General features: G+C 38.0%; 1 protein-coding gene across 1 annotated transcript in view; it reads right to left on the bottom strand.

Annotated features, from left to right (window-relative positions):
- Positions 1–2,625: 2,625 nt before the first annotated feature.
- MGAT4A (alpha-1,3-mannosyl-glycoprotein 4-beta-N-acetylglucosaminyltransferase A) overlaps positions 2,626–25,107 on the bottom strand; it is a 69,494-nt gene continuing 47,012 nt past the window's right edge. Inside the window, exons 9-16 of the mRNA XM_063304979.1 lie at positions 20,120–20,234; positions 18,219–18,349; positions 15,605–15,712; positions 9,782–9,975; positions 8,071–8,149; positions 6,217–6,283; positions 5,403–5,515; positions 2,626–4,320 (exon numbers count right to left, since the gene is read on the bottom strand). Coding sequence (XP_063161049.1) covers positions 4,294–4,320; positions 5,403–5,515; positions 6,217–6,283; positions 8,071–8,149; positions 9,782–9,975; positions 15,605–15,712; positions 18,219–18,349; positions 20,120–20,234 — 834 coding nt within the window. The 3' untranslated portion in view covers positions 2,626–4,293. The remainder of the gene's footprint in view (positions 4,321–5,402; positions 5,516–6,216; positions 6,284–8,070; positions 8,150–9,781; positions 9,976–15,604; positions 15,713–18,218; positions 18,350–20,119; positions 20,235–25,107) is intronic.

Below are 25,107 nucleotides of genomic sequence, written 5' to 3'. Positions count from 1 at the left end.
ACTGATTCATCAAAATGCCATCCTGCAGGCACTCTTCTGAACAAAATTCTGGGCTGTTATCACACATCATTTTTATTTTATAGGAAAACTTATGAGCCATTTTTGGAATTAAAAATAAGCCTAGTATTAGATTCCCATTTTAGAAATTAAGATTTTTTTTAAAATGCAAATCATCTGGTTGAGCAGATGGTACAGGAGGTGTTCTTGGACATGAGCAAAGGCCACATCAGGGAATTCCACAAGTTAGATAGTTATGTACTCCAAACTATCAAGATATACCTTTCTTTTGCTAAGTCACCAAGTGAGAATTTTCTACTGAACCTACCTTTTGACAGCCTATGACATACTACATTCTTTATAGTTGCGTTCTAGTTCTGATAAAATATTCTTGTATGTATTTATTGAAAAGCAATAAACACTTTGCATATTCCATTTGGCCAAATTATTTTAAGCACCAACTCAATGCATACTGTTATACTTTTTTTTCTTTTTTGTATTGACTCCTGGTGACTGCCTGGACAAGTCCTGGCAGTTTTCTTGGCAAGGTTTTTCAGAAGTGGTTTGCCGTTGCCTCCTTCCTAGGGCTGAGAGAGTGTTCGTTGGTCCATTCAGATGTCCTTATACAAACGGCCAATCGCCGGGTTGGGTGTTATTACCCAATTTAAGCCTATCCTAAACATGTGTGATGCTTAAAACTGGCAATATAAAGAATTGCTATTTACTACTTTGAGATAACATTATTTTCATTTCAAAATGGCAATACAAGAAAACTTTGCTAGTGCCCCTCCTTATCTGTGCAATTCTTTATAACATGGAATGGCTTATACCTAAGACAGCTGTCTATTTGTAGAGGTTTCAAGAACTAAAGTCAGGGATTAAAACATTAGAACTGCAATCCTGCATACTAGAATATAACCTACTGAACACAGCAGATATTCCGTCTGACTAAGATGCCTAAAGTTGTATTGGAGGAGATCATTCTGATTTCTGGATAACTGTTAAATCAATTGGTTACTGATTTTGGAGGGGGGAAATTTCCACAAAGAGCATACATTCAATAGGGGGAAGTGATCTATTGGTCTCTGGAAGAGAACCGCAAATTACACTTAGATCAAAGATTCAGACTAACCTTTAAATTAAAATACAAAATGTTGATAAACCTGCACAAATTGTACTGGAATAAGCTGCTGGGGATAGAGAATCTCACATTTTTGAGGCAGAGACTTGTAAATCATTGATCTGCTATGTTAGCTTGAGAGCTAGGACAAGTGACTATATATAGCTTTACAACTTGTTCATAGCAAAATAAAAATAAGGAAATGCACATTATAAAAATTCCCTTCTCACCCCTATGGGTGGTATGTGTCTTCCTCAACCTCGGGTCCTCTACCAGAGGCCTGGGAGTTTGCGGGTTCTGTGCAGTATCTTAGCTATTCCTAGCACTGCACTCTTCTGGACAGAGAGCTCTGATGTTGTTCCTGGGATCTGTTGGAGCCCCTCTCCCAGTTTGGGGGTCACAGCCCCAAGTGCCCCTACCACCACTGGGACTACTTTGGCCTTCACTTTCCACATCCTCTCTAGTTCCTCCTTCAGGCCCTGGTACTTCTCCAGCTTCTCATACTCCTTCCTGATGTTGCTGTCACTTGGCACTGCTACATCTATCACCACCACTGTCTTCTGGTCCTTGTCTATTACCACAATGACTGGCCAGTACCTGCCAGTCTGTCTAGATCTGGAAGTCCCACAGGATCTTAGCCCTGTCATCACAACCTTCTGTGGAATCTCCCATCTGGACTTGGGAGGGTCTAGCCCATACACTGTGCAGATGTTCCTGTACACAATGCCAGCTACTTGGTTGTGCCGTTCAGTGTATGCTATTCCTGCCTGCATCTTACACCCTGCCACTATGTGTTGGACTGTCTCTGAGGCCTCTCTGCACAGTCTGCACCTTGGGTCCTGTCTAGTGTGGTAGACCTCTGCTTCTATGGATCTGGTGCTTAGTGCCTGTTCTTGTGCTGCTATGATCAGTGCCTCAGTGCTGTCTTTTAGTCCAGCCCTTTCCAGCCACTTACATATAAAATATATATAATTTAGTACTTAATCCCATTTTATATAAAGCAAATGTACGTAGTTTGAACGGCTTTCCCTACAATTCTCTGTGTTTTTCCTACCCAACCTTAACTTTATGAAAGAGTTATTCTTGATTATCATCATTAAGTTGATCATAAATATCCTATACCCACCCCAACTGGCATGTCAAATTTTGGCATGTCAAAATTAAATACACATTCATTTCAATTAGTATTTGGCATCACAGGCAGCTTACAGGTTTTTCAGTGATAATTTTAACACCTAAGATCTATAGAACAATTTAGGTGTCATAGGTCTGCATTATCTTACTATATGACTGTAAAATAGGCCATTATTATTCCTTCCATTTTGGAATCAGGACAGGCCACCCACTAATTTTATGGAAGTGGTAATATTCAAATTCAGAACTTAGCCAGTATATCATTCAAGTACTCCTGTATATATATATTCCCAATCAACAAAGAGTTTCAGCAAAACTATATCATAAATATAGGATCCCATCTAATTAAAAACAGAGCAATCTCAAGTCTTGAATAATTTGAAACAATTCAAGTATTTTATCATATTGTGATCTTTTTTCTTTAGAAGCAGTCAGGCTCCCTATAGACTCAAATAGAAAACAGTTATCCAATCCCATCAATACATTACAAATCATTTCTATCTTTGAGAGAAGGCAAGAGAGACAGTGAATTTGGCAAAAACTTACATCCAAGACACAGAAGTATCTAAGAATTAACTCATGATACAAGCTACCACTATTGAAGAAGATTCAGTTTACCTAGGTGAGTCACAGAACTACAAAAAAAATCCTTGCTTTTCATAACTTGGCTGGAGTTAGGTAAGAAAAAAATGGTTTTGTTACTATTATTACTTTACTATTGCATGTTTTCTGTGCTAGAGAGCACAAAGTGCTTGAATTGCCTCTCTACAAGGCTACTGACCAAGCAAACATCTCTCTTTTCTTTGAAGTACAAAAGACAACAAGCATTTAGATCACAGGAACCTTGCTTCAGTCAGCTGGAGTGCAATGCTTTTAAGCAGAAGCTGGATCTTAAGGAAATAGGAATCACTTCAACATTTAAGGACTGACAAAGTTGCAATTAAAAAAGCTGAGTTGAGGTTGCTGCGTACCTATTTCCATTATGCCTAACATAAAGCTAAATTAAATCATTCAAAAGCACTGATCAGAGTTCATTCAAAAGGGATGCAAAACCAAAAAACGTTGATTTCAGAATGCACTGCTATCCAAAGGAGCAGCTTGGTTGATTGTATTGAAGAAGACTTTACAAAGATTAAAAAAAGAACAACCTGTTATCAAAGTGCCCCTTTAATGGGGAATGATCCAAACTTTAAATTACTGCAGACTTCACACACACTATTGAAATATAAAATTCGTTAATTCCAGGGCCATGAAAACCATAGGTAATGTTCTTCAAAGTCCTTGCATGCCATGTTTGTATCTTTGAACACCATATCCTTGATTCTGTGAACCTCTCAGAGGATGTTCTTCTGTGGAAACCCTTCTTATTTCAGTGGGATTTGTGCAGGAGAATCTGGTATGGTACAAAAGTGCTTCATTGGCAAATTCAGTCTTACTTTTCTAACCATGGCAATAGATTACAAAATATGATCATGAACCAAGCAAAATGTAGAGTTAACTCAAGGAGTAAGGTAATGCATTTAAAAAAAAACTTAATCAAGTTATTATTGGCATAAAAATATGTACTTTTCAAATTATTTAATAAATTAAATACCCTAAAATTTTTGACTATATATCCCTGATAATCTATAAAAGAGGGTTTTCATTAACAAAATAAATGGACTTTCAAAAAATACCCTCTTCATAAAATGTATTTAACACCTTTTTTCATTTCCAAGGAATGTAACAATATGTACACCATTTATGTATTTAACCCATCACCATTGGACAGGCTGAGGAAGGTTTCTGTGCTTCCTAGCCAGCCAAAGTTATGTTCAAATTATGGATCTAGATAAATAATGCCAGGTGAGTATCGGCTTCTATACTGTAATAAATCCTTCTTGCTGAGTCAGTCTTCTCAACTACAGTAGATTTCACAGGAGGTAGCATTTCAGTGAGAAATTCAGTTGAAATAAGGTGCATACTCAATGTCTTCCTTCTGCAGTTTGGACGATTTTGCAAAAGTGTTCAAAATACCTTTTTTCTTCTTCCTTCTATACTGATCAATTGGGGAGTTTTTTAATATGAATCTGTAATACAGAATTGAAAAATGTCTGATAGACACCATTGAATGGCCAAATGTTTCAGCAAAACATAATTCACATGCTTTTCAGTGTGGTGTAATCATATTTCTGCAAGATTTAACAGATACATGGGAGCACAACAAAATCACAATGTTTAATGTGCATCTACATGTGTTTTGATACAAGAATGTCTGTTAAAGCAGAGATGGGATAAGTTGCTTGATCAAAATTCACAGCATCTGGCACCATGAGTCATGATAACAGGATGCTGGGAGTTACTGTTCAATACATCTGGATGGCCACTGCTACTGAGAGATAAAAGAGAAAGCATCTTCTGCCCCTTTTCTATCATACGGTATGAAATAGCTCTTTACTATACTGCAAGTTATTAGCCACAATTTCTCAGTTAATCTAAGCCAGTCTTTCCCAATGTGGCATTTCAGATGTGTAGAACTTACATCACAGAGCACCAGATTTGGCAAGCCTGATTTAAGTCATTAAGATGCCTTCAAACTGACACACTTGAAAACTGAATGCTTAGTTACTTTAAAAGGTTTTCTGAACTGCCTATTATAATGCACTAGCTCAAAGAGTCCATAAGCGGAATATATGGGTAGAAATGGCACTCTGGAGTTTGGTAACAGAAGAGGTGAATTTCCTTCCTCTTCTATTCTTAGAAATCAGATCTCTGGAACTGGAGAACCTTCTGGAATAGCGTGGATAGTATTGCAGACAGGAAAAATGGGAAAAGGGGTCAAAGGGCCTTTCAACAAACAGAAGGTCACCTTTGGATCTAACTCAATTCACACCACTGGAATATCACAGTCTATGGCAGGAAGTCAAGAAGATACAAGTCCTGTAAATGCAAAAAATCAAACTATGCTGAATTCTGCACTCAGTCTCAGCATTCATATTCCTCTTCACTGCATGGCAACTACACTGACTAACTTTTATAAAGGAAAAAGATTCCGAATAGTCCCAAAGAGTTATGATACCATGCTATTTTATTAAGAAAATAAGAGACTTAAGAACTGAAATGTTTGAAAGCAAATGCTGTAGTTATTAACCACCCTTTGTTTAACTCTTACCTCATTTATAATTGCCCAGACAGATGAATTTTGTATGACGAACAGCCGGACAGCTGTAATTGGATTTAGACTGCGAACAACTACTCCTTCTGCTATGCCATTTTCAAATTTGCCTTCAAAAGCCAAAGTTATTCTAAGTAAGTATATACTCAGCAAATCCAAGGTATCACTTATGTGTAATTCTATTCAATTTGCGCAAATTACAAAAACTGGATTTTTATGGACAATATGAACAAAACCAAAATTTTCAACTGCCAGTATATCATGATTGATTGGCTTTATTCTGCTTATTTATTCTATCAATTGAAAATAGTACAATCACTTTACTCAGTTGGAAAATGTAAAATTTCAAAAAGGCCTTCAGAGAACATGGGGAGTGCAAACACAGCACTTGCCTTAAATTCTTTAAGGCAGCTGCGTATCTTCCCAAGGTCACATGCTGCTTTAAGGAGACACGGTATCTGCACCCCCATGCACTCCAGAAGTACCACTTCGAAATCTGAAACACTACACTACCATAAAAATCTTTAATGGAGTGATCCTGAGTTCAGAATCCATAATGTAGGTGGTTGTATTTTTTTTTTCTAGATCTCACAGTTGCAGGATGTCACGGTACACCTTATTCTGTGATAATGTCAATACATTATCAGCTGCTCAGATACCTTATCTAAGTTTGGTTCATGAAATTCTTCCACCTGAACTTGTATAGCACACTCACTGCTAGCCCAAGGTATGCAAAGTGAGCCATAAGTTGAATTACTTAAGTTTTGTATCCAAATTTCTATAAAACTGAACTGTAGTATTATTTAGTTACCTATTCTGAAATACCCATCTTCTAACCGTTTCTCTTTGGTTTCTTTGCTTAATACCAGCTCTTCATTCTGAAAAATGAGATATGAAATATTATCATGTCCACTGATAAAAGGTTTAACTAACTGTTTAACAATAAATAATATACTAACGAATAGCAGATTCACAGTTCTTCCCCTCATCCCCCACCTCATAATACTCTGGAAGCCAACAAGACTGGACTGGACCTTCCCAGAAGAGGCCATGGTTGGTTGGTACCAAGAAGAGGAACAGTATTCCACACAGATAACAATATGATGCATCTTTTTATTACATATGTTCAACTTAAGTAAGTAATAATGTTTATTCGGTCAATGACCAGCAACATGAAATTAATAAAAATAGCAAATAAAATTGAAATAAGTCAAATGAGTACAATTATATATGGCAGCTGTAAATTAAAATAATTATAATATAATCTATACGTCCCTGAAACAATAATGACATATTTATTTACCTAAACATTAATAGGTCTAACATATTAATACTATATTGTAATACTATATTGTAAAATATATCCTCAAAAATTTATTAAAAGATAGCTAAACAAAATATTGACAAAATAGAAAAGTAAGCAAAAATCCCTACTTCTTTAACTAGTTTTGCCTAATTATCATTGCGGCAGCACAAAATTTAGCTACTGCACATGTGATGGCTGGTTTTAAGTCCTGAAGAAGATGGTTCTCATAAAAACTGTCTGGTCTCCTTGGAAATCTTTCTATTAGCGGGTGAATGTATATTGATCTGATATTCCTGTAATATTTACAGCATAATGAAACATGAGAGATGTTTTCAACCTCCTTATTACCACATGTACAAATTCTCTCTGCTAAGGGGGTTTTATTATACCTGCCTTGCAGGATATGTTCAACTTATTTTAACATAAAATGCATGATGTGATTTTGCCCCTTCTCTCACCTATGCCTGGAATTTTCTCTAATACCATTTACTGTATGTACTGATCACCTTATATTCCTTTTTGAAACCTAGCGCAGTTCCTGTTGAAAGTTACTTGTAGTCCAATCCTAAATATATCTACTAGTAAATAAGCCTCAAGACAACACAGAATTGAAGCAAAGTTTTACAAATTAAGAGTTTTAGATAATTTTAAGATAATTTTTTATCATCTTTAATGCCTGCAGTCCAACCACCTTCCCTCTTCCGTTCCACTGCTGCTCAGCATTCTTAAGAAAGATGGAAAACCTATCACCTTTTAGCTGTTGCTGAATTACAAAACTTCCTGCATGGTCTGTGGTGAAAGAAATGCAGGAAGCTTTAGTTTAGCAACTTTGGAGAGTCAGGTTTATAGGCAATGTCCTATTAATATTTAAACAAGTCCTGTTCTGGGGCGGGGGAAGATGTCTTCAGCTACTGTTACACAATAAAGTTCCATGAAGTCCATGCTTGTTTTCTATCAAGGGGATAAAAAGAAAAGCTGGCAATTCTAGACTCAATTATTGCAGGAAGTGATTATCTGTAATTTCCCAGCCCTGAATGCACTAGGCAAACAGCCAGTATATTCCCCACTGCGTGCCTGCTTCCTTTCTTGTAATTCCTTCCTTTCCAATCTCTCCGCTCTGTGAGGTGGGGGGGAGAAAAAAATAGGACACAGGAGAGATTGCCTTAAAAAGTTATCTCTGGAGGAGTGGGGAAAAAGGAAAGCTGAAGTAAAATCAAAAGGACAGTCAAGGTCACATGATTTTCCACTTAGCATCACTTAGTGATCAAGTTGCCGGTCCCAGTTATGGTCACTAAAGGAGGACTACCCGTATTCACTATTATACAACAGAAGAAGAAACAACCTTTTTTTATTTCATACCTTAAGAGGTAATACTTCCACAGTTGTATTGACCAATATATCCCCTGGATGTTCTGGATTGCCACTATGGAACAGGTATCTATATCATATAAAACAATTTAAAAAAATTGGAAAAACAACCACAAATCATCCATATATCTCCAATTCTATCTAGTGAAAGCATTTAATTTCAGGTAAGTATGCAAAGAATTGTTATCAAGGACCTAAGAACAAAACATGATGCTCAACACTGTTTTTGCAAACAATGCATTAATAATGGTTTCAAACAGGTATGACCCAAATGCCCTTAAGTAGTACCTAACCAAGATAACTAACAGAGCTTCAGTTAGAACTCACTTAAATTGGAAATCCAAACACAAGCTCAGAAAACTTTTTGCTAGATCTCTTTGCTGGGAAGCCGGTTAAAGGGCATTTTGGCATTCATGGAAGAGTATGAACAGTACAGAATGACTCTCTAACTCAAGCTCAGTTAAGATGATACCAGAGTGACAAAATATTTATCTGACAATCTTCAGAATTTGAGCATAGTTAGCAGAACTGTGCAAAATGTTACAATTGCTAGATGTTTTAAACTGAAAAATGATTATTCCCACTTCACAGGAAGTAGTCCACTGGTGTTAAAATCTTATCAAAAGTGTTTCAATCTGAAAATGACCCTGTTTTCTTACACTCTTACATAAAAATTTAGAAGCTTAATGCACTCCAAATTGTCTGAACTGCAGGAGCTATATCTGAAATGTCTCAAGAGTACCGGATGTTCTATCCTTATTGTATACTATCTACAACAACAAGAAACAAAACTGAATATAAAATCTCCATGAAGAATTTAATATAATGGAAGATTAGGAATTTTAAAAGACTGGAAATTGGAATGCAATTCAGATAAGGGAGCTTGCAGAAGGTCAAACTGATGCTGTTCTAACTTAGCACCAAAACTATTACCAAGAAAGCATTGTAACATTCAGTTCAAACAACCTTATCAATTTCTAGGTTTACTATTATTGGGTAACAATAGTAAGCAAGAGATAGCAAGAATTGTGAAATAGTTTCTCAGAGTAAGATAATTGAACAAAAACCACAATAATGCAACAGGACCTCACAATTTGCAATCCCTCAGCCACTTTGTATTAGTGCATTTAATATCTGCTTAAAGCAGCCACTTTATTATATTATTCCAACCAAGTCACTATGGTAGAACATAGCAACAATCGAGATGATTCTCCCATGAAGCAGGATAAGACCTCTGCCTTGAGAGGATGATTGGAAGTGGGGGATATATTCTGTGTTGCTGCTATTCGTGTGGCCCAGAATGCTGTCCATTGCCACAGAGACTCTTTTTCAACTGGTTGCAATGGCAGCAGAAGCTACTGCTCCTCTTACTGCTACTTGTCAAGCACTGAGCAACCACCCAGGACCCAGAGTCATGTGAAAAAGTACACTCCGTGTAAACTTTTTTCTTTTCAACATATGCGGGCATATCAATATTTTATCTTTAAACATGATGTAATTGAACAAAAAAAACTATGAAAATTTGACTTTGCAATCATTTATTCAACAAAAAATTAACAGAAGAAAATTTTCCAAGTAGTAATCTATTCATTCTCTGGGATACTACAGGAAACCAGTGTCATCACTTTTTAATTTACTACTAGCACATATTAACCCTCAGCTCAGGAGATGTTTCATATTAAAGTGAAAACTAAACAGTTACCTTTCTACATTAACTGGCTTGTCAAATTTAAACAAGATGTAATCTCCAGCAACTGGTGTGACAGCCCAAAAAAAGTCTTCACCCACGTAGGCTTTTTCCAGAGCATGCCCCTGATAGACCTTTAATGTTGTAGAAACCTCTGCTGGTGGGTTCACATGAATTTTATGCAATAATGGTTTCAAGAAGTCTTTATCCTACAAAAAAGACAAGATAAGTGTCTTGTTAAGTGTGGAACAACAGCAAAAAGAAAAGTATAGATGTGTAATACAGTAGATATGCTTCCTATGCTTTTCAAGGTTATTAAATTCTTTTTTCATAAAGCTTTATTAATTTTTCAGAATATAATTAAAATACAGAATACAGAACAGTTAAAATACAAGTCTATAAAAGAAACAAGAAAAACTAAAACAGTGCAAGAATAGACAGAAAAACATAAAAGACAGGTGACTTCCGACCTTCTCCAACACAGATATAAAAGCACATAAAAGTTAATCTCCTGCTATAAATTAAACATTTAGTAACATTATTTCTCTAAAATCAAAAGGGTTATTACATTCTTCTTGATAAAAATCACTTGTGACAACTTTCCATGACACATTTTGCTTCGAGAAAATTGTAGTGAAAAGCTCTCCTAAGCACTTCAGCTGAAAATATTAAATACTGAATATTCTCCCATAACACATAGGAAAATGTGGGGGGGAGGGAAGATGGCAATGTGACAGTACCTCCCTACAGACTCTCTTAAGTGCAATTTATAAATTTCCCTCTTTTTAGCTTTGCTTATCTTAATTTGTCTTATTTTGTTTTTAAACTGTTTTTAATTTCCATTATTACCAACTTCTATTTTATTAACCGTGGAATTTTAAATAGTTCTGGACTGTTTTATTTATTGCATGAGAGGCAATCTCCTCCACTTACCTCTATGAAAGCAGTCAAGAGATGGCAAGAAAATGGGTAAAAGAAGGAAGTGGCACAAATTCGGGACTGTTAGCTCCTTCAAAGCCACCGAAGCAGCCTAAAATTTCTGAATATTTAGCAACCAAGAGCAAGAAACCAGAGACATGGCTGAGGCAGGAGTTATCACTAGAACAGCTATCACACAACCTCTCTGGATGCAGTTGCTTCTGCACCAAGAGGGAGGCAAAGTGGAGGCTTGACTATATTAGTTTCCACCAAACTGAAAATGTGCTGCCCTGAGCTGAATTCATTTAGGAATATTGCAATGTCAACCTTGGTAAGGTTTAAACACTGCTCACTTCTGTTGATAAGTGTGTATTTACCCCCCTCAAAAATTCAGGCTCGATGTAAAGAAACATGGCAATGCTTAGAAAACTACTAACTTTACTTAGGAAATTAAAACTGATAATAACTTACCCACAAGCAGAGGTCATTGTAGGAGATTTTAATGCAAGACCCAGTGATTAGGCCCCTTATTCAAAACATCATAAAAATCGTCCAGAAGTGTATTTGCCTCCACTGTGGGAGTGCCGCCACTCCAAAGACCAAAAATCTAACTTTGCAGGTTTTTGTCTTGCAAAATGCTTTAAAAGCCTCCGTTTACATATCCTAAATGGTGCTGCCCCTAGGGACAGACCAGGGGAGGTTACATTTTGTTCTGGCCTCAAAGCAAGCACAATAGATTATATAGCCCTTTCTTGAGGACTTGTGAACTTCCTAAGAAGTTGCAATAGTTGGTGCTCCTGACTGTGAATATCTACAGCTGACTCTGTCTTTCCATTTAGATGACAGGGTAGAGCTGGCAGATGTTCCCTGTCTATTGGACCCAGGGGGGTTGCTATGCTCAGGACACAGAGATGGTCAACTAGGGTGAGTACAGCATTAGAAGAGCTTCTGAACTCGTCACCTCAAAAGGGTCCACCTTGAAATAATATCACCCTCCCCAGCCCCACTGCACTCATGCCGCACCTTGCTGGCCACCCACTCACTCCACCTGGCAGCAGACAGCCCCCGCTGTGCCTTGCCCGCCACCCACACACCCTCCCCCACCTGGCAGCAGCCACTTGCCCACCTGCCGGCCTGCTGGCAGGTCACCTGGCAACTTCCCACCGACTTCCCCACTGACTTTGATTGTTGGAAGCTGGCAGGAAGTTGTGAGGAGATCCTCGCTTAACAACCTGTAATTCTTGCTTAACGACAGCAACAGGGACTGCGGGGATTGCCGTTGCTAAGTGATGCGGTCACACTTTGCGATGGAAATTCCAGCCCCAATTACTGTTGTTAACTGAGGACTACCTGTAAACGAATCAGGCAACTAAAACCTGGAAAGCCTCAGGGATGGGTTTAATACCCCTGGAACTAATTCGCTCCCATCCTGACTGGTGAGACCTGGTACTGGCTTCTCTTTTCACCTACCGAAATACAACAGCAATTATTCCTAAAGACTGGGGCACAGCCACCCCTGTCCCCATCTGGAAAAAGGGAAGAAAGAATATGCCAACAAATTATCACCCAGTGAGCCTTCTGAGCATAACCAGTAAGATATATGCCAGGCATATTTACTTGAAACTCAGACCAGTTGGAGGAAGAGAGCCTCCTAGCCGAAGAAAAAGAGGCGGGATTCCAAGCAGGCTGCTCAGTGACAGATCAAGGACGATTCTCTCTCACTTGACTAAGACCCAAGCACCAATATGCCCTGTTTGTTGATTTTAAGCAGGCCTTTGATTCTCTTTCCAGGGAAATTCTCTGAAGAAACTGGAAGCTTCTACCATCGATAAACGGTGGCCACCCTAACACAAGCACGATGCAAAGATTCCAGTCAGAGTGAGATGTACCACAGCTGGGCATCTCTCCAACACAGCGATAGCCAGCCAGGGGGTTAAGCAAGGGGGTATTCTGGCCCCACTACCCTTTAATTCAACACTATGCCTAGTACCCTTAACAGCAGGGACTTTCATCCCCCCCCAAACTGGATAGCAGACCTGCATCTACACTGCTTGATGCAGACAATGCAGTCCTATTATCACAAACACCAGCAGGCCTAAGAAGGGCCATGGGAGCTTTGGCCCATGTCTGTAAAGAGCATTCATTACCGATCAATTGTGGAAAAACAAAGGTCCTGCGTTCTGCAAGGAGTTTTAAAAAATTGCATTTAAGGGCATAAAAGAGAGCAGGTCTCCAGTTTCAAATACTTGGGCTTTGGGATACACCACCCTGGGAAGCATCATACGCACACTGCTCAGGTTGCTCCAAATGCCCAGAGGAGTTTTATTATACCATCAGCAGAGCTGGATGGAAAATTTCATAAAATTTCATAAGCAGAAAGGCTTTGCCCTTGTAGCGATGGTAATATTGAAACTTAAACTCTTATTATATTATACTGTAATTTCTATTGAGACATAAGCAAAGAGCTCCTAACGCCTCTTCTAATTCCATTTCTGAGTGGGACTGAAGATACTAGCAGATAAGGACCCCAAGGTAACTCTTGCCGTTGCAAAGTTTGTTTTCGCACCTTGTAACGCTTGTATATTGTTGACAGCAAAGTAGAAGGTTATCCTCAACCTACCACCATTCGGTGAGCGACCATTCCAAGTTATAATGGCACTGAAGGAGTGGTGGTTGTGACCGGTCCTCAGAGTTCCGGCCACCCCAGCACCACCACGGTCACGTGATCACGATTTGGATGCTTGGCAATCCGTTCGCACTTACAACCAGTTGCCAAGTGCCCCACAATCACGTCATCGCCATTTGCAACCTTCCCTGCCAGCTTCTCCAGAAAGTCAGTGAGGAAGCTGATAGGGAAGGTTGTAAGTCGCATCGCTTAGCAATGAAAATTCCCATCTCAATTGCCATCGTAAGTCGAGGACTACCTGTAGCGTAGGTACAATTGTAAATCTTTTATCTTGTATGCTTTATTTTACAATTTATGTTTTATCTTGCAGCTCTAATTTGTAGGTTTTATTTAATAAGTTTTATTCAGTCTGGGTTGCTGACCTGAAATAAAGAATTTGAAATGTGAAATTTGAAAACAGGAAAATGTAACTATTGCACAGCTGCACTTTTAAAAAAATTTGCACAGCTGTGATCGATCAGCTGTATTTATGAAGCTTGAGTATGGTTCTCTGCTACTGCCTGACTTTAGGTTAAAAGAAAGTTCAAAGCCAACTAGTATATATTATTCATTTCTTCCAGAAGTTACATCAAACGTTGCTTTAATTCAATAGGCTACTAGTATGTTATTCTAAAAGGTTTCTTTACCAAACAAGTATACCACCTCAAAAAGAAATAGGATGATTTCTTCTTATCTGAAACAATGTTTATCTTGCTTTATTGTAGTGTTCCCCTCTTTTTTCCAAGTGTAAAAAAATTGCAAAAGCTTCTATCAAGGGCTGACTTTTATAAATCACAGTGATCTATTTTCCTAATTAAAAAGTATGTATGAATTGTGCTATTAAAATGCTTCACATACAAAGCTGTTTTATACCATAGGTCCCTGCAAATCATGACATATGTTCAAACTGGAAATTATTCTATTGGGCTGCTGCAGAGGTCTTTCTCAATCCTGCTACATTACAGATAGTCCTCGCTTACCAACTGCCATTTAGCAACTGTTCAAAGTTACAATGGTGTAAAACAACCCAGCTTTGCAACCAATCCTCGCATTTACAACCATTGCAGTGTCCTGCAGTCACACAATCAACATTTGTGTACTTCCCAACTGGCTTGCAACAAGCAGAGTTAATGGACAATGTGGAAGTAAAATCACAAGTCGCAGTCATGTGATGTCTCACTTAATGACCAAATGAGAAGTTATGTTGTTAAGTCCATCATGGGCACGTGATTTTCTGCTTAGCGACCATGTGATTCATTAGCTTAGTAACAGAGTTACTGGTCCCAATTGTGGTTGCTAAGTGAGGACTACCTGTAAAGCCATTACACTGTAGAGGTTAAGGCAGTGGACTTAGACTGAAGTAACCCAGGTTCAAGTCCTATTTGAATACAAAACTTACTGGGCAATCTCTCTCTCTCTCTCTCCCCCTCTCCCTCTTGTCCAGCCCAGCCCAGCCCAGCCCAGCCCAGCCCAGCCCAGCCCAGCCCAGCCCAGCCCAGCTGTTGTTGCTAAGATAAAAAATGAAGTGAGACTCCTACCTCAAGAGAAAAGGGAAGATATAAATTAAATAATAATGAAAAAATAATAACTGGAGATATTGGCCAAGGCTTCCCACACCTGGTACCCTCCAGAGATATTAGACTTCAGTTCTAGTTATCTGCTGTCAGATGAACTGATCCTGTGGGCTGAGAATTCTTAATGTTATCACATTCAGGAAAACTATGTCAGCGTCTAAAACTGAACATTTACGAAGGCAAAGCACATTATCCCCTGGAATGCAAAACATGTGATTTACCCCAGCTTATAGGCCATATCTAGGATTCTCCCCAGATAAAGGGAACCTGAACTTTGAAAATATTTCTCAATAGATTTGCATTTTATTCCAAAGGGTTATTCAAAGTACTTCAGAGCTCAGTATTAAAGCAATTGAACATATCATATAATGAAATATGTGTAAGATTGGAGGCAAGGACATTAGGTTTTTTTAAGAAACTGGATGAAAATAGAATAGTTTAAGCATTATCTAGTAATAGAGCTTAATTAAAAAAAAAAAAGGGAGCCTACATTCTGTTTGCTATTATACAGAGATTTTCAGCTAGGACAAATTTTAACACACAATGGTTTGCCAAGCAGAGTATCTCTTATACTCAGACTTTGAAATAATTGTATTTAAAATATATTTTTAATTAAGACTGATTAATGAACAAGTTTCCAAGAATTGGTATATGTATATGTTGCTTTCTATGAGTACTCACTGTGAGTTTTTGAATCTTTCCTTCTAGGGAAGAGTGGAGACCCACATGCTGAAAAAGTGAAGGCCTGAAGCGTATTCTGAGATTTGATTTCTGGCGATCACAATGTTTCTTAAAAGAAAATGGGGGAAAATCTTTTTTAGCTTAAGACACATCATCTTTATACATGGCTTAAAAACTGGTTATCTGGACCATTTATTGCATTCTTACCTAGTTTTTATTTAGCAGACATGATTTCATTCAGAATAGAAATCACATTTTCCAACCACTACAAAAATTCAGTCAAAGGAACTTTGCTAAGTGAATACATGGGAAGTAGTGAATTATCATTCATCTCTCACAGCTGCTAGAATTTCTAAATGCCAATTCTGAGAAAAATTCTCTAACTCTAGCTTTTACTTTTACATTGCAATTTGCAATGTCGCCCTGCTGTTTGAAGTACCCAGGGCTCTTAATTAAATCAAAAATAAAAATGTCATGTCTAATATAATAATATATTAGACATTATTCTTATTGTTATGATTTGGTCTGAAAACTGTAATTGGATAAATCAATCCACATTTCTAAGATTTGATTTGCTATGTAATATCATATTTTAGTATAATTTAAACTATTTTTAACCTATTGTTGTCTTCTCCTTTCAATAATTTCCTCAAATTGCTAAATATATCTCACATAAGAGTTGCTTCCACATTTCATTTCTCTTTCATCAGAGGAAGCACTTCGTTTTGAAGGCCATGAAATAAAATTCATTATGAGATATAGGTTCTAGCCAAGTAGGGTGGTACAGCCAACAACATTTCTACACATGAACTTTTCAGCCATTCAAAAACCACTCTTGATCTCCAAGACCTCACGACACTGCTTGTGTTTGGCAGCTGAACGTATCTATTTTGGGTTAAAAAGCAACCCCAAAGAAGACAATGGCATATCAGTTGTGTACCATGGCTAAGAAAATGGCATGAACTGATTGATGGAAGTCCCTAGGAGCTGAGCTCAACTTGAAGGCAATTTTATCCTTTATCTGTGGCATACCCCACATTGCAGAAGGAGCTGTTTTGCTTTTTGCAGTGGAAAAGCTCTGCAGGATGTGTAAGTAACCATTTCCCCAGTGAAGGGGACTCTTGCCTCATCTCTCCTTCCAGCTTCTGAGCTTCAGTTGCTCTCTGGATCATTTAAAAGGAATTCTGGCTTGATTTTTCAGAAGTGGAATTGAGAAGACCCCCTTCCTACTGCTGCTGTCAGGACCATCAGCAGCACTTTCCTACAGAAGTGCAGGCAAAGGAAGGTGCTGGGAAGTCAAAGCATCCATGATGACTGGCAGAGAGAGGGTGAAGCAGTGGAGAAGAATTGCCTCTCCTTCCCTGCTCCTCACTCCAACAGCCACAGCAGCAGCAGCCAACCCTTGCTCTGCACAAGGTCAATTGCTCTGTCAGCCTTGCTAGAGACACAGCAAGAGGAACACCATGAGGAGGTGGTCTTCCAAATGACATACTTTCCTCCTGTCCTAGAAAGATAGATGGAAGAAGAACACATTGCCTGGGGTGTGCAGAAGAGCCCTCGCCACTTTCAGGAGAATCACACAGCCCAACATGCAAAGCATGGTTATTATCATAATTATGAGAATTGTGCCAATACTTTGAATATGCAAGGTATTACATTAATTAGGCATCTCAACACAGGGTAAATATTTCAACTGTTGCAGCTTTCAGTCTACAGGCTGGGAAGCATAACAGAGTCTACATTTGGAAAAAAGGGTAACTACCTTCACACAAATGCATGTTTATCCCAAAGAAGAGTCATGGGGATTCCCCCTCCCCTCCCCACAATCTGTATAGCATGCCAAAGAAAATGGCATACTTTCGGATATGCCATACGTCATGGCAGCTTTGTTTTCAGCAATGTGTAATTGATAGGCAGGACGGGGATGGGGGTGTTCAAACTGCAGGTGCAGGGTATTCTCTGCTTCCCATCTGCAGAAGGCATGACATCTGCTGAGGCATAGCTGGAGACGTTAAAATATTTTTAGGTTATAGTCCAGTCTTTATACTACTTGGCCCACAGTGTGCGTATAGTAGGGCTAGGCAAAGCTTTCTAAAAGGGTGCTTTGCAAAATGTGCTAGCATAAGTAAAGCATCTCTCTTTGCATAAAGTACTCTGCAAGGCTCGGTGCAGTTGCTTCAAGGGTTCCGTGGTTGTCTCTGCAGGAACGCGCACATAGAGCGGCCTTGCTTTTCTGGCAGTCTCACAGAACCGCTGTCTGTGTATGCACACACCCACAGCCAAAGACAGGGTTTTTAAAATTATTTTTTATTAGTTTTTGAAGCAGTTTTGCCAAGCCTTCTAGAAGATGCAGCTCCTTTAACATTTCAGGCTTTTCAAAATACCCTGTCTGAAAGCTTTGCACAGCTCCAAATGATTTCCCCCTGGTAATATCTGGACTATTCATCATATCTTCTTGAACATGTCGTAATACAGTAAAAGTTGCTTAGCTACAGAAAACTGTAATTTAGAAAAGAGATGATTGAAACTATGACTAGGTTTCTTACTATATTTTCTTACAGTCACGTTGCATAGGTAGAATTTTCAGAAATATTAAACTCTCAAGTCAACTTACTGCATCTTTCTCAGGATTGCACACTTTCACCCAAAGAATGTGATCCAAGAGCCAGTCAATTGGTTTCTCTTTATAAAACATAAATATGAACTGTACAATGAGTGTAATATCTGGAGACTGGAACATTTTACCTGGAAATAATAAGATGTATCAACAATAATTGAGCACTTTGGAGCTATAAATGCAATGTGCCATTAAAGAGTATGAACAAAAAACCCTAATATTCAAATTCCGTACCAGCAAATTATTGCAAGATGCTTTTTTTATATAATGTAGCACATCAGATAAAGTAAATTTGCACTAGAATGGTTTAGTGAAATAGGTTCATTTAGGCAAAAAGATAGGCTGAAGACACCAGGGGCAAGGAATTTGCTGCCTAGATGCACTGGCTTTCGGACGTTTAACAAAAACTAAACATCTTATGTTTCATTCCTCTGTACTTTCCCATTTCTTAACAATAAATGCTCTAAACTATCCCTTGAGAAATCAAAACTCTCAAAATGTGGTGTCCATCATCTATATTTCATGCTTTATTCTACACTTTTCTACCAGAAGTAAAATTCTTACACCTCTGATAGCTCTTCCAGTCTGATTAAGGCATTTCCTGCATGTGCAGGATTTCTTGGGTGAAGGTGGTCCTCCTCAAATTCACAAGGACTGTTCAATTCATTTCAGCAGAGATGGAAGCATGGGCATCTGCAGCAGTCACTATTTTTGTCAAAATGCCAAAAGCAGTGTCATACCACTCTGACAAATATATATTTTCTGCCCCTTTCATATGTACCTGTGATGTCACAACACTCATACAGAAGAGAAAATTTGCATCATGTTGGTGCAACGCTGCTTTTGTCATTACCCTCCTTTCCCCCCTCTGCTGAGTAGGAGATTAGGCATGTGTCCCCATTAGTCAATTTAAAGAGGATTGATAGTTGCACCTCGTATACCAAAGCTGCTAGAAATTATAATGCTCCTACTAATGAAGAATTAGATAAGTAACCTAGGGAAACCTAGGTTCAGTCCTTGTATCTTAAAATATACTTTTATTAGTCTAATATTAACATGCAGTGAAAAAGAAATTGTCTCCTCAGAAGATGGTTTCGGAGCAAAATATTAAATTGCTGGCCTTGATAAAGGCAGAAATCAGATATTAGGAAAGCCTTTATGTCATGTTCATCGTTTCAATGTTAAAGTGCATCGTAACGTTTCGCATGTCATTTGGCTGATGCGTGTTTTGGTTGGGAAGGGAGGAGGACTCTGTTGCCTGGGATGTTAACTGTATTCAGCTCGGCTGGAATGTGTTTGAGTTATATTGTCTTTTCAAGGTTTTCTTCCCAGGACATCAGCAGAAATTGTTACCAGCACCTGGGCTGGGTAATTGAAACGGTTGGGCGAGGGGAGGGATTACGTTTGAGCCGAGGGCTTTTAGTTTGTATTTGGCGCGCTTTTGCTCATTCTCAGCTTTCTTTGTATTTGCATACTATTCTTTAATAAATCAGATATCATTAAGCTTCTACTTGTGAGTCTGCTTTTGTTAGGGTAGGCAAACATTACACTTTAAAACATTGTTTTTCATTTGTCTTAACCTATATATAAAATTGTTTAAATGACTGAAGTCCACCTAAGTCCTCTACTTCATTTTTTAAAGTTATCATATTTAAGAACTGCATGCATAATTGTAACATTATTCTATTTTCTAGCATCTGGGTTTTGTTACAAGTTACTGTATATGCTATCTACACATAATCTGGTAAGGCATGACACGGGAAATTTTATGATTAACGTTTTCATATTAGAAAAGGAACTTGCAAGTTTTTTGTGGATTGTTAATCTAGCTACCCAGATTTCACAGCGCTTTTGTCATCTCCTTTTTTAAAATTGCAAAAGGGATTTTTTTTTCTTACCAATGAATCCCAGCTGAGAGAATTCTAGAATCATCCAATCTTCTGATGACAACTGAAGTGCAAAATTTTTTATTGTGCTGAAATAATTCTGCTTGACAACGATGTCATCCTCAAGCTAAGGGAGCCAAGCACAAGCAGGCAAAACAGAAGAAATGAAATGAGGAATGTGGTTGTGTATGGAAGCACTAGGTTAACTACATTTCAAATTCAAACATAACATGTAAATCCAGCCATCATTGGGCCTTTCTCCATTGCTGACTTGAAATGTTCTTTGCCCAACCCCCGAATCAGCAGAAACCTTTCCTGATATGAAATTTGCTGACCCTACTGCTGATCCGTATCCTATCTCTACTGCTTCTGTTTCAAACCACTATAATCATCTGAATTCCCCCAGGGAATAGGAGACAAGGCTGCCTTTGGAGAGTATAATAATGAGGGGGGAAATACTACTTTAACACTAGTACAGTTATGGCTGTCTCTCTCATGGGCTGTGGGTGTGATGAAGGCAATATCATGGGAACCATCAGAGAAAAGATGTCTCCAGGACATATTTATGCCAGGATTGGGTATAAGAAAGGAAAGGTCCTTTGTTTCACAGGCAATTTCTCTATTTCTTTATTCTTTTGATTTATATGGCTGCCCATCCCAAATTCATGACTCTAGGCTGTTAACAGTAATTAAGAACACCATATAACAACACAACAATACATACATAATTGGCAACTGAGGTAAACAACCAAAACAGCCAACACACAAATCAACACAACCATGTCACAGGCTCTGCCACACATCTGGGTCCCAAGCTCATTGCCACAAAAGCCTTAGCAAGTCTTACATTTAAAAAAGAAGAAGCCTTGATTTTTATTTTATTTTGATAATTTTGGCTGCAACGCTGTACAGACTTCAAAGGAAGAAAATGAACTAACTCCCACTGAGCTAAACAAGACTTACTTTAAAGGAGTTATGCAAAGGTTGGTGCTCTTAATCCATGTATTAAATCAGAAAGAAAAACAGAGCAGGATGTGTCAAGTATTGGCTTCTTGACTATAATAATACATCATCTGTTGTTATTACTGAGTCTTGTGTTGGCATCTTATAAAGAGGGTTGGCCTGCCTATCTGTTCATGGTATCCAAATGCATTCTCCCGCCAGTCTTCCTCCCCTGCTCCTGCTCCCAAACATCTCAAAATCTGTTTCACAAAGTTGGGGAACACTCTTGAGCAGAATTTGGGAGGCAATGGAATGGAATGGGGGCTGGTGCTGCAGGAGAGGAGCACAAAGAAACTTCCAGTCACGCAAGATGGGATTTGTCACTGGCACTCAGTGAACAAAAAGATCATAGTATAATTTTAGCTTCAAATTATTATTACATAATTACTTCAAATTAATATACTTCCAAATTAGAGAGTGCAAGAAACTCTTGTAGATCTTTAGAGCAAGCATCTCTAGCCATTTTGAGAACTTTTTATGGTTTTCACATTAAATATACACAGAATTATGATATAAACTACTCCCTGCCCCCCTCCCCAATTACAAAAACAAAATACAGGGAAAAGAAAGAAGTAAAAAAAATAATTCTTATTCTTTGGGAGTACTGAATTTGTGTGTGTGCATGTGCATGCGTGTGAGTTGAGAATACAATTAATCATCAATATTTAATATATTTCTAAAAAATTACATTTGTGCCAGTAGGGGTAATCCATCAAGAGAAAACTAATGTATATGTATCTAATAAATGGTATATAAATTTGACTAAATTTCTTTTTCATTATTAGATTTAAACATTTTTGTTACTGAATTAATTTTTGTGTCAATGCAGTTTCCCACACTTCAGAATCTGCCATCACTCTAAGGATACTTATGCTTTCATTTTTCAGTATTTCACAATGACAATTATTAACTATTAAAAACCGATTTCTTAAAAAAATAGCACTTCTTAAAATGCAGAAAATATAGACAACAATCCCACTGCATGGTTCACCTTAAAATATTGTTTTGATGTTCACAATTCCATCAAAAACCTTTAACCAAAAACTTTGGCTAACTAGGCATTAGTTAGCAAATGCCACAAAAGATTAAATATATGTTTGTTTATATCCAACACAGTCCAGAAAAATAGAGATTAATGTAATGTAATTTGAATGCATTACAATGCCACTGAAGAATTACTTCTATAGTAATTTCTTGATAATTTGATGAAATTGATTTAAAAGGAATTCTTCACATAAGGGGTTCCAGTGAGATTCATCAAGTTCAAAGGCCAAATCCTGTTTCCAAGTATTTAAGACTTTGAAGTACGGGGGTCTCTAGCCAAAGACAAGGTTTGAGAAGGTGTCTACCATAGGGTTTTAACAAGAGGAACTGCAAATTAATCAACTTAAGTGCTTGTAGTTAGTTGTCAAAGAAACTGGGTCCAAGATAGAAGGCTAAGCCCTAAACACCAAAACATCTATTTGAGAGCACACATGCCACAGCAAATATTTCCCAGTGATGCTCAGAGGCATATATACGTCAATCTCTTAGACAACTCTGATAACACTGCAGTAAAATTTGTAATCCACCCCAAAAGCAAAACAAAAAATCATGTGCACTTCATCCTCCCATTTTCTAAAAACCAAAACAACATGCTGCTAAAGGTAAAGGCAACACCCTAAATTACCCCAGGCAACAATTCTCAAGTGTTCACAGAAGATACACAAGTAGGGCCAAACACGTACAAGCAACTCCTCTCCAAAAACGCACATACTGTTGGATGCATCATCCCAGTCCACCAAACTGTTTCTTTCATGGTGCAGAATAAAGGATGGATCACCCGGTATCCTACTTTCCATCTTCACTCTGCTGTCCTTATGTACATAAAAAGGGTTAAAGCTGGAATAACCAAAGGCCACTTCCTTTGGGACTGTCTATGATAATTACTCACAGTATTGTTTCCAGGGGCTCTGGAAAGTCTGTGCCTTTCGATATGTAGGCAGATATATAGGTAATGTAAATTGTTGCCTGTTGTTTGTGTTTTTCTCTCTCTCTGCTTTTGCCGGCCTTTTGTCCCTTTCTGCCAATTAAATGTTTTTGATATTTGCTGATATTTAATAAAGGTCAAGCTATATTTTTTTTGCTAGCTGAACTGAGTGGTGTGTGTACTTGTTCTCCTCTAGATAGAGAGATTGACTGGGAGTGTGGTGGGTGAAAACTAAGCTGGAAATGACCAACAGAAATTTCCACATACAAATGCTCAGCAACATGGACAAACATCTTCACCCAGCAATAAACATCACGCAGAATCCCACTCAGAACCCAATCACCATAGTTAAGAAATACTGTTTTCATTTCCTTCCTTCTTTTTAAAATCAGGCTGAGCATACAGCTGGAAAGAAAAGCACCAGCTCCCAGGAAAGTTGTTCTGCTCCACTCCTGCCCTCAGATGCTTCTAAGCCCAGGTGATCTCAAAGTTATTCTGGGAAAGAAGTGGAAGAATGCAAGATACAGAGAATCTTGCTTTCTCCCTTACATGCCCAGGAGCATCTGCAGGCCTAGACCAAAGGCACCAGTAGTTGTGGGACCAGACCATTAAAAGTTGTGTTGTTATGAGACTGCTTGCACATCTTTCAAAAAACAGAGAAGGAGGGAATACTAAAAGCATTGGAGGAGTAATCTCTCTCTTCCTTCCATGCAATTCTGTGCTTTACATACTGACAAGTACACCCACTGCTCATTTAGCAACTGAGTTCCATTCCAAGAACGAGGTCATAAAGGAAAATGGTTGCTAAGTGAACACGTGACTGAGAGAGAGAGAAAGGACACTGCGAAGATCACTGGTTGCTGCCATCTCATTCAGATAATTCTTGTACAGCTACACCAGTGTTACTCTCACTCTGGTGTGCACTGATGTCAAGTGGATGAACTTTGGTTGTAAACTTGCACAATGGTCAGAAAATGAATTTGTTATTGTCATATTTGTAAATTGCCGCTAACCAAGGTAGTTGCTGAATGAGGAGTGGGTATATACCAGGACCAGCTTCACACAGTTATGTGGCACTTTAGATTCAAAGGCAAATCAGAGCATTAGAACGTGCTCATAGCACTTGTCCATGATTAACTAAACCAACCTATGTCTTTTTCTAGGGCAAAGTGGAGCACCCCATACATTTCAAACCCATTTTTTCCCTTTGAATCCAAAGCATGGCAAAGCCTACAATTTAATATTCCTGCAGGGGAACTGAGCGAAGAATAACCTATAGCCAGGGTGTCCTTTGGTGTGAAAAGGTGTCAAGTGTTAGATTTGTGGGTCAAATTTTGGACATCATCTTCTATTGCCAAGTCATGGATTGATAAGTAAAATCATCCCATAGACTCTTGTGGTTCTCTATACTTGCCTGACTTCTTTGAATAACAATCAGTCTGAGGGCATTGAAGTCTTTATGAAAGTAAATTTGGATTTTCAGTGAAATATAAATCAGAGATATAAAAGTTTACTGTGCTGTTCCATAACTTGTCTTAATATTTTACCTTTAATTCCTGTTCAAGCAAAAAAAAACCCCGAACACAACTGCTTGGTTTAACAAGACTAAATTAGCTTTGCTTAGTTACTGTTAGCTTCTTTGAGGCTGAAAATCTAAATATGTGTGTATCTCTCTTTAACTATGGCCTTATTGCAGCCATGTCTTGTAGGCTGAACCAAATTTAAAAAACGTGAGTTTGACAATAACAGATGCTTCTGTAGTTAAAAATATTACATGGGCTTCATCCATAAGAAGCCAATGGCCCTTTTAAAATTTCAAATAATTATGAAAAGGCACTTTTAATTTTAAATTAAAACTTCAAATTCTATTGCAAAATAAACATATTTCTCTACCTTCTACTGTTTTTCATTATTTTATTGAAATATTTCACTATAATAGCTAATTTAATTTATATTTTATATAAAATATTTTATATTTTTATAAAACAATAACATGTTACAATTAACTAGTCTTATGATAAATAAACAT

This window comes from Candoia aspera, chromosome 5, assembly GCF_035149785.1.
Source record: "Candoia aspera isolate rCanAsp1 chromosome 5, rCanAsp1.hap2, whole genome shotgun sequence".
NCBI classification, from domain to species: Eukaryota; Metazoa; Chordata; class Lepidosauria; order Squamata; family Boidae; genus Candoia; species Candoia aspera.
The sequence above is the reverse complement of the archived record's forward strand: the minus strand, read 5'-3'. Positions and strand labels throughout refer to the sequence as shown.